The 11,072-nt window shown below is 35.3% G+C and overlaps 1 protein-coding gene across 1 annotated transcript; it reads left to right on the plus strand.

Moving 5' to 3' along the window:
- The first annotated feature begins 8,155 nt into the window (after positions 1-8,155).
- On the plus strand, positions 8,156-11,072 carry LOC137824562 (uncharacterized). Its single transcript, XM_068630229.1, has 3 exons — positions 8,156-8,168; positions 10,427-10,849; positions 10,928-11,072. Exons 1-3 carry the CDS (start codon positions 8,156-8,158, stop codon positions 10,933-10,935), a joined length of 444 nt encoding a protein of 147 aa, XP_068486330.1. The 3' UTR covers positions 10,936-11,072.

The following is an 11,072-nucleotide window of genomic DNA, read 5'->3' on the forward strand; positions in this document are numbered from 1 at the left end:
ATACTGGTTCACTCCAATCCAGAGCTACATCCAGTCTTCTCAGAAACCCTGAGGATATCCACTAAGCAATCACACCTTGATCACTTACACCATAACCAAGAGAATGACCTTGAACACCTCAAGAAACACACTCTCCTTGCCAACACTAAGATTGTTGATCTTGAACACCTCAAGAACACACAACCAATCTCAGCAAAACACACACACGAATTGTTCAACAGTTTACAAACGATTACATTTGTTACAGATGGGAATCTGAAATCAATACAAGTAGAATCCCTATTCAGCACCTTGATCAATCTCTCAACTCTTTAGCAATCTCAGAATACTTTGAAAAACTCTTAGATAAAAACTTTGTTTCAAGATTCTTAATATATCAAAATTGTTTTTCAGAATATATCTAAGAATATAGTTTGTTATCAAATCTTAACAAATTCTTAATTGCATTTAAAATTGATTAGTCAAAGCATTTAATGACTAGAGCGTATTCAGTTAAAGCATTTAAAGCTCAGTCAAAGAAAACAATTTTTCTGTTATGGTTTTAAAACAAACAATCGATTGTTTCCTCGAATCAATCGGTTGTTTTGTTACTTAACAAAACACCATTCAAAAACAGTTTTCAAACTTTCTCAAAACACCTAAGTGTAAACAATCGGTTGTTTCGACAAAACAATCGGTTGTTTCAACTTAGTTTGAAAATCATTTTGCTTTGATAAAATTGATATGCTAATTGCTTTGAGATTTAATCTAAGTGTTGATTACAACATTGAACTACCCAGAACAAAGCTTAAACCAGCACAACAGCATCAAGCAAAGCAGAGGCTTCATCATCCTTCAAAGGATTGGATTCATCAAAACATTGAACACCACTTTAAATCAATTTCTACACAGTGCTGTCAGACTCAAAAAACAATCGGTTGTTTCTTCAAAACAATCGGTTGTTTATACCAGCAAACAACAAACAAACTGAATTTAAAGAGATAGGGATAGAGAGATTGTACACAGTTGTTTATACTGGTTCACTCAAAACTAGAGCTACATCCAGTCTTCTCAGAAACCCTGAGGATATCCACTAAGCAATCACCACTTGATTACTTACACCACAACCAAGAGAATGACCTTGAACACCTCAAGAAACACACTCTCCTTGGTCAACACTAAGATTGCTGATCTTGAACACCTCAAGAACACACAACCAATCTCAGCAACACACACAAACGAATTGTTCAGCAGTTTACAAAGATTACACTTGTTACAAATGAATATCTGAAATCAATACAAGTAGAATCCCTATTCAGCACCTTGATTAATCTCTCAACTCTTTAGCAATCTCAGAACTCTTTGAAAAACTCTTAGATGAAAAACTTTGATTCAAGATTCTTAATATATCAAAACTGTTTTTCAGAATATATCTAAGAATATAGTTTGTTATCAAATCTTAACAAACTCTTAATTGCATTTAAAATAGATTGGTCAAAGCATTTAATGACTGGAGCGTATTCAGTTAAAGCATTTAAAGCTCAGTCAAAGAAAACAGTTTTTCTGTTATGGTTTTAAAACAAACAATCGATTGTTTCCTCGAATCAATCGGTTGTTTTGTTACTTAACAAAAACACCATTCAAAAACAGTTTTGAAACTTTCTCAAAACACCTAAGTGTAAACAATCGGTTGTTTCGACAAAACAATCGGTTGTTTCAACTTAGTTTGAAAATCATTTTGCTTTGATAAAATTGAGATGGTAATTGCTTTGAGATTTAATCTAAGTGTTGATTACAACAATGAACTACCCCAGAACTAAGCTAAAACCAGTACAGCAGCATCAAGCAAAGCAGAGGCTTCATCATCCTTCAAAGGATTTGGATTCTTCAAAACATTGAACATCACTTGGTTCAACAATCTCCCCCTATTTGATGAAGACAAATCCCTGATGCTTGTGTTGTTCTTTGATTAAATCTGAGGCAATTCCTGCAAAAGAACTTTGAGTAATACATTGAACTTCTGATATTCTGTTAGTAACAGATTAACAATTAAAGCTTAAACATTCAATATCAGAACCAAATAACATCACTCAACCTGTTTTTAACAATATGAAAAACAGAAACTTAAAACAAATTGGAAACACAAACACGGCATATATCTCCCCCTATTTGTCTTCACAAATAGACAAAGATAAGAGATAAAATAAAACATTGTTCCAATTACATCAGAATAAAACAGCAACAGCAGAAGGAAAGAAATTTTAAAACCAGAAAAGAGAACAACCAAAAACAATCGATTGTTTCGATGGCCAATCGATTATTTTTCTCTCAGTCTTCTTCATCAGCAAACTGAAGATCAAAGATTTGATTCTGGACAGCTTCAATCTGTTCGTCCAGAGTCATAAACCTTGCATCCATGTTGTCAAACCTTGTATCTATCCTCTGAAAGTTGCTAACACATAGATCATGAAGGCTCCTTTGATTTTCAGCAAAGGTATCTAGCCTATTCACCATGAGTCTTTCAAAAGGAGACATGGTTTGCATTCTTTCTCCTTGATGTTCAGCATCAGCACTAGGTCCTGCATCTTGAAAATCTTCAGCTGGATCTTCATGTTGAGCATCCATGTTAGCAGGTTCATCTTGTTCAAGGTGAGCAGCACCACTTGATGAGGCACCATGATCACCATCCTTACTTAACCATTTTCCACCTATTTTTGTGAAGCCCATCTTGCTGAGTGATCCATTGTTCAACTCTTGAGTTGACTTGACCAGCTCAGAAGTTTCATCTTCAAGATTAACTTCAAAATAGTGTAGAAACTTAGATATTAAAACAGCATAGGGATAGTGGTAATCGACTAACCTCATGGCTTTTTGCATATGTTCCTTGATTATGTGAATCTAATTGATATTCACTTTCTTGGTGATACAGAAGATGTAAACCAGATCTTCTTCAGTCAACACTGAGTGATTACTCCCCCTTGGAGTTAGGATCCAAGTTACAATGAGAGCAAGCAACCTCTCATCAATCCTCAAGCCTCCAACCGAGCAAGTGCTGACTTGAGATTGTTTGTTCTTCAAGCAACTTTTGTAGAACTGGATTTTGTTGAAATCTTCTACCACACCAAGGTTTCCTTTGTTGATTCTTAATCCAGAGAACTTAAGCCCAGCTACAGCAGCCCAAACCTCATGGGTTATCTCCATCTCCACACCTTTCACATGAGAGACTAAGTTGTTTCCCTCAAACTTCAAGTTGGTGTAGAAAACTCTCACCAAATCTGGATATATGTTCCCTTTGAGCTCCATAAACTTTCTGAGTGACTGGTCTTTGAGAAGCTTCCTCACATTGTCAAGCTTTAAGACAACAATAGAGGAAGAATTCTTGGAAGAGGAGATGTTGGCACTAAAGACTCAACCACTATTGAGAATGTACTGTATGTTGAAGGGCTAAAGCATAGTCTTCTAAGTATTAGTCAGCTGTGTGACAAGGGATACAAGGTTAATTTCGAAGCCAACACTTGTACAATCTCAAATGAAATTTCTGGTAAGGTGCTTTTCACAGGAAAAAGGGTAAACAACATCTATCTCTTAGACATTATGAATAACTGTTCTGAAAATGAGTGTTTGTTGTCTAAAAGTGATGAGTCCTGGCTGTGGCATAGGAGGCTTACTCATATCCACACAAATCACTTGAATAAGCTGAAGTCTAAGGAACTTGTTTCTGGTTTACCAAACATAAAATTTCAAAATAACAGATTGTGTGATGCTTGTGTAAAGGGAAAACAGATAAGAACTTCATTTAAATCTAAAGATGTGATTTCTACAAATAAAGCCTTGGATGTTTTACATATGGACTTGTTTGGACCATCTAGGACTACTAGCTTAGCTGGAAATTACTATGCCTTGGTGATTGTTGACGACTTTTCAAGATATACATGGACTTTGTTTCTTGCATCTAAAAATGATGCATATAAAGCCTTTAAGAAACTAGCTAAGGTTCTGCATAATGAAAATGAAAATAGAATAAAACAGATTCGTAGTGATCATGGGGGAGAATTTCAAAATGAAAAATTTGATAGATATTGTGAAAAGCATGGGATCACACATAGCTGTTCTGCTCCTAGGACACCCCAACAAAATGGTGTAGTTGAAAGGAAGAATAGGTCATTAGAAGAGTTAGCTAGGACCATGTTAAATGAATCTGGTTTACCTAAATATTTTTGGGCTGATGCAGTATACACTGCTTCTTATGTGCTTAACAGAACCTTGATTAGACCAATTCTTAAGAAAACTCCCTATGAATTGTATAAAGGTAGGAAGCCTAGCATTAGTCATCTTAGGGTTTTTGGCTGCAAATGTTTTGTTCTAAATAATGGTAAAGAAAATCTGGGGAAATTTGATCCTAAATCAGATGAAGGAATACATACTGGTTATGCTATAAATGGGCATGCTTATAGAGTGTATAATAAAAGATTGCTTGCAGTAGAAGAATCTATACATGTTGTATTTGATGAAACAGATTGTTCTGTGTCTAAATCTGTTCTGGATGAACCTGGTATGGATGATTTAAGAACCATTTTGTAAAAGAATCAATCTAGTGAGCTTGATGCAACTAATCCAAATGTTGTCAAAGAATCTATTGTGAATGCAGGATTGCCTAAAGAATGGAAGACACCCAGGGATCTCACACTAGACAATGTAATTGGTAAAATTGAGAAAGGAGTCTCAACAAGAAATTCACTTAATAATTTCTGCAAAACAGTGGCCTTTGTTTCACAGATTGAGCCTAAAAGTCTAGAAGAAGCACTACAAGACAGCAATTGGATAACAGCAATGCAGGAAGAACTGAACCAATTTGAATACAATGAAGTGTGGACTTTGGTTCCACGAAGGCATGAGATGAATATCATAGGAACCAAGTGGGTGTACAGGAACAAGATGGATGAACATGGGTCTATCACTAGAAATAAAGCAAGGCTAGTTGCTAAAGGTTATAACCAAGAAGAGGGAATTGATTTTGGTGAAACCTATGCACCAGTAGCACGTCTTGAAGCTGTCAGATTACTCATAGCATTTTCCAGCATACAAGGCTTCAAGCTATTTCAAATGGATGTCAAGAGTGCATTCTTAAATGGTTACATTAATGAAGAGGTGTTTGTATCTCAGCCTCCAGGGTTCGAAGATCATAAAAATCCAGAGCATGTGTACATGCTTAAGAAGGCGTTATATGGATTGAAGCAGGCACCTAGGCAATGGTATGAGAGACTAAGTGAGTTTCTGCTCTCTCAAGGATATAACCGTGGCAATTCTGATAAAACTTTGTTCATAAAGAAGAAAAGAGAAGACATTATACTTGTGCAAGTCTATGTGGATGATATTATCTTTGGATCCACAAATGAAGAGATGTGTGAAGACTTTGTGAAAACAATGAAGAGCGAGTTTGAGATGTCAATGTTAGGGGAAATGAATTTCTTCCTTGGACTACAAGTGAAACAGCTCAAGGATGGAATTTTCATAAGTCAAGAAAAGTACTGCAAGGAGCTGCTTAAGAGGTTTGATATGGATCAATGCAAGGCAATCAGCACTCCTATTTCAACAAGCTGCCAGCTGGAACAAGATTGTGTAGGAAAATCAGTGGATCAATCTAAGTACAAGGGTTTAATTGGTTCTTTGTTATACTTAACTGCTAGCAGGCCTGACATTATGTTTGTTGTGTGCTTATTTGCTAGATATCAATCTGATCCAAAGGAATCACAGTACAATGCAGCAAAGAGAATTCTGAAATACTTGCAAGGATCTAAGGATGTTGGATTATGGTATCCTAACAATGTATCTTTAAACTTAACTGGTTTTTCAAACTCTGACTTTGCAGGTTGCAAGGTTGATAGGAAAAGAACAAGTGGGACTTGTCACATGCTTGGATCAAGTCTAATCTCTTGGCATTGCAAGAAACAGGCTTGTGTTGCTCTCTCTACAGCAGAAGCAGAATACATAGCTGCTAGAAGTTGTTGTGCTCAAACCTTATGGTTAAGGCAGCAGCTAAGTGACTTTGGGATTCTATTAAACAAGATACCTATAAATTGTGATAACACTAGTGCTATAAATCTATCTAAGAATCCTGTCATGCATTCAAGAACTAAACATATTGAAATTAGACATCACTTCCTAAGAGAACATATAACTAATGGAACTTGTGATATCAAATTCATTGGCACTGAATTTCAATTGGCTGATCTTTTTACTAAACCTCTTGCTAAAGATAGGTTTTATTTTCTTCTAAATGAATTGGGTATCATTAGCTTAAATTGTCCTCTGCAGTAAAAATTTCAATATGTTATTTTATATTTTAACATGTTTTGCTCTCTGTTTCAGAATCACAGTTGTGACTAGGAAAGAGAAAAATTTGTTTTTCTCTCTCTCTCCCTTTATCTTTGACTGCTTTTACGGTTATTAACCAGCAGGTCTATAACAATTATTATGTGGGTATCCTAACTGATTGGATATTGTGTAGGTGCAACAGATTTGATTTGTCAAACTGAAATCTGGTTCCAATATATTCTTGCGTAAATCAACACCTGAACCTACTGTACCACAAGAATAAAATCTGAAGCATATCTGATTGAATTGATTTTTTTTTTAAAACCCATAATTCTTGAAATCTGATCTAAAGCTCTATATTAATCTGGCATTGATCAATTGTTTTGCACACAATCTTATTCCTGCTACAAGCTGTCTAGGTTCAAAACATTTACAATATTAATTTCCATTTTCTCATGAACAAGTGAATTGTTATTGATTCTCTCTCTAGCTGGGATTGTCTTTTGATAAACAGGTGCAGGTAAAAACAGATAGAGCATGGCATCCTCATCACACAAAAAGAAGAAATCCAAAGAGCAATCCAACAGCAGCCAAGGCATTCTAGAAAACTGGTTTGCTGGAGATTCTGAAGCTATGACAAGGTTCATCCATGAAACAAGCAGAAAGCAAGTCAATGTGCCCAAGGTGCTGGAATTTTCTTGGTTGAGGGAAGAAAATCTGACTGAAGCGAAAACCCTGCTCAAGCATCAAAAGCTTAAAAGCTTCTTATAAATGACTGGAAATGTCTATCCAGACTTGGTGAAAGTGTTCTACAGCAATCTGGTTCAAGATGGCAAAAATCTGGTCTCCCATGTGAAAGGTGTGAAGCTGAAAATTACAAGGGAAATATGGAGCAATGTGGGAGGAATCAAGTATTCAAGAATGAAGGTTAGCAAAGGGAATACTGCTGGAATTCAAGGGTTCAACAAAATGCAGTTTTACAGGAGCTGTGTTAGAAATCCTGCTGAACCAGTGGCTAGATTTCATGCTGGTAATCTGACCTTAATTCCAAGACTCCTAGCCTACATAATTTCTTGGCAGCTCACTCCTAGAGGAAGTAATCATGCTACTCTTCATGAAGAGGATTTGATTCTGCTATACTGTATAATGAATCAACTCAAGGTAAATTGGGTGAGTACAATGGTAGAGCATATGCTCAAATCCACACGGCTTCCAGATTATCGTATTCCATATGCTATTTTTGTGTCAAAGCTAATTGATTATTTTGAAGTTGATACTGCCAATGAGAGAAATGACACCATTAAGGCAGCAAGTGAAATAAACAACTCCACTCTCTTGAAGATGGGGTTCCAAAAGGAGGATGACAGCTGGATATTTAGAAGGAATGCTGCAAATAGAGCTGAAAATGAAGCAGCTAATCCAGCAGATGAAGAAGAAGAAAATGTTGATGGTGTGCATCACATGGATGAGTCACCAGTGCACTCTTCTGGAAATGAGGATATTGCTGCTACAAGCCAAAATGCATTGGTAGCATATCAGGAACCTGTGCATAGAGGTGAACCTCTATCCATGTTCGAAAGGCAAGTTCTAAACAGGCTAGATACACTCACATACGACCAAAAGGAGTACTATGAAATGACTCAAGCCAGGTTTCAACACTTGGATGACCAAATTGAAGGAGTTCAAGAGCAGCTAGCTGAGCTTTACTACCACAACCAGTGATTCTATTTCATAGTCTTTATCTTTTATATCTTGTTGAACAATTTGATTTTAGTCTGTTTGTCTTTATTATGCACTGGTTTTAGTCGGTTTTATTTTGGTTTGTAATAGAACTCTATACTGGCTTTTAGTTTGAACTGTTATGAATGTCTATGGTATGTCTTTATCCCATGCTTTATTCTGTTTGATGAATCCAAAGGGGGAGAAGAACAGAAGAACATCTCACAAAAGCTGATGTTCTGGTTCAAGCTGCAGGGAGGTAGCACAAAACTCACACACTGCTATATTCTGGTTTTATTTCTAAATGTTGTTGTGAAGGTTTTGGCAGTTAGTACAGTGCAGGTTTTTATCATCAAAGTATGCAAAGCAAAGGGGTTTTGTCTCCATCAAACAGGGGGAGATTGTTGAAGATGGATGAAGCTCATCTCTACCTAGCCATAGTGTGTTTGATGTAGATGTTAGCTAGTTTGCTTTGTAGGTAGCAATATGTCTTAGATGATCTTGTACTTTAGGGTTGTGTGTACTCAAGGGTGCCTTTTGCTACATGACCTATCCTAGATGCCTAACTAAGCATAGATCAAGCACTTGAAGTGGTTAAAAGTTTTTCCAAAAGCTTTTTTGAGTTCTCTCCAAAAATCAGGATACTACACAAAAATAAATCTGTTTCACTGTAAAAGAATAGGTTTATTTTTGGTGTGCTGAAAGGATTTTCAAAAGTTGGTTAGGGCTCCAAAGGTTCAACTCAGTCAGTTATTTTCAGTTAGCTGAGTTGGCAGTTTTTCTAAAATAAATCTGTTTAGTTTAAAACTGAATCTGTTGTTTTCATAACAGCTTTTCAACTGTTTTTTGAAAAGAAGTTAGAAACTATTTTCTATATAAAGAAAAGCTTTTCTCACATGAAAGGATGCTGAGCAATCACGTTTTTTACAGAGATTAAACACTTTCTATGTGAGAAGAAGGATTGAAAAGAGTTTTTGAAAGGTTTTCCAAAGGGATTTTCAAGTGAGCTTGTTCTAGGAAAACTTTGATCTTGGTGAAGGTGCTGGTGCAGCTCTGCAGCAAATTGAACTACTGGTTTTGAGTTCTTGCATCTTCTTTTCAGGTGTTATCTTTCCTTTATTCTTGTTTGTAAAGGTGTAAGTGTTAGTCACTCCTTGATAGGGTTTCTTGGAGTGCAAGGTGTGCTGAAATAGGGTTTTTCAGCATTGGTTGTATTGTTCTTGTAGTGTTCAAGAACTGTTGTGTTTGTAAGTGATTGATACTGTTTTTAGTGGATTCCACATTGGAGTAAGGTGAAACTAGATGTAGCTTTGTATGAGTGAACCATTATAAAAACCTGCTTGTCTTTTTCTCTCATCCCTGCACTCGTTTCTGGTTTTGCTTAATTCTGTCAAGAACTAAATCTGTTCTTTTGAAATCAAATCTGTTAATTCTGGGTTTAATAAAAACTGTTCTTCCTGATTTGTTAAAGTTCTCTAATCACTAACAAAGTGTTTGTATATGAAGTTTTAATTGTTTAAGAACAAATAGTCCTATTCATTAAATCCTGACAAAGATTCATTCTCTTTTGAAACCTTGTGTTGAATGAACTTGATTGATTTCTTGGCATAATCTGTACTATTCAAACTGATAAAATTTAACCAATCTGATTCTGTCATACCTCTCTGTTGATTGAAATTTTAATCTGAACAAGTTCAAATTGTGTTAGACTGTTCTGAAGAATCAATTTGTTCCTTTTAAAAACAATCTGTTCTTTTTCCTCTGATATACTGAAAACTGTTTGTTTTTGCGAAAATTTTATATGTTCTATTCACCCATCCCCTCTTGAACTTAGACACTAATAGACCCAACACATAGATCCTTACTAAATCAACCTCAGAGTACACTGTTATGGTAGGAATTGCATTGAAGCTCATTTGTTCCATACAAAAGTTCTGTATTGTAAGAGTAACTTAAAATCAATTTTAGTATCAACTTTAGAATGTCTTAGAATTCACTTGTGAAAATAATATTGAATAAGGTTCTATTAGAAATATGATTTCAGTATCAGTCCATGTTTGAATAGGTTTCAAGTAAAATTTATGTTATTGATTTCACATATCCTTTCAGCATATTATATTCTTATATATTAAATGTGAAACACATGGCTTCAAGCTTTGAGTATCCTATATTACAACAACTTTTTCAGACAATTTTACCTAATAAGTATCCCTATTATATATAATACACACACATTATAGATTAATTACAGGTCACTGTTATTGTTTACCTGCACATTAATGAAAATTTTCCAACTAATTTCTTTTTAATTACTTCAAATAGACTGAGAAGCAATCATTCATGAAATAATATCTGTTTGTTTTCTTGATCAATATTCTATTGGTATGAATATTCTATTGATGTTAACAAGCAGAATTTACAGGTAAATTTGAAGACTTAACACAAAGTGCATCTGCACAAGGAATTCCCCCTCCAAATGAGTTAGATGTTTGGTGTGATGTAGCTGGAACAAAGAATGGGAGGATATATGGTCTTGGAATGGAATCTACTGTTATTGGAGGTAGGCCTTACTACCTTGGCTCATCTTCTTCCTCAAATGGGTGGATACAAAGTCAAGAGCTTGATGAACTTAAAAGAGATATGGAAGTAGTTAGGAAAGAAAGAGATGAGCTTCGAATCAAAATTTTAAATATTGAGCAACTTTTTGAGAAAAACAATGCAATGATTCGACAATGGATGGATAGCATTAATCGTCAATCAATGCCACCAAGTTTTGAGGAAACTCAAGATGAGGATGAAACACAACCACCCAGTCAACCACTCAGTCCTTATCAAGGTAATTTTGTTACACTATTCTATATATATTTTTAAATTTCAATCTTACTAATAAATTTTATTTTATATTTTTTGACAGGTAGATGATTATTGTTATAGCTAGCATCAAAAGCTCACATGGTACACCACTGAGCATTAGCTCTTCATGGAATAAAGTTCACAAAAAAATGATAGATTAAGCATTTTACTTTTCAAGCGCCTTGTTTGAATCATTTGTAATGATT

The sequence above is a fragment of the Phaseolus vulgaris genome, chromosome 8 (genome assembly GCF_000499845.2).
Source record: "Phaseolus vulgaris cultivar G19833 chromosome 8, P. vulgaris v2.0, whole genome shotgun sequence".
NCBI classification, from domain to species: Eukaryota; Viridiplantae; Streptophyta; class Magnoliopsida; order Fabales; family Fabaceae; genus Phaseolus; species Phaseolus vulgaris.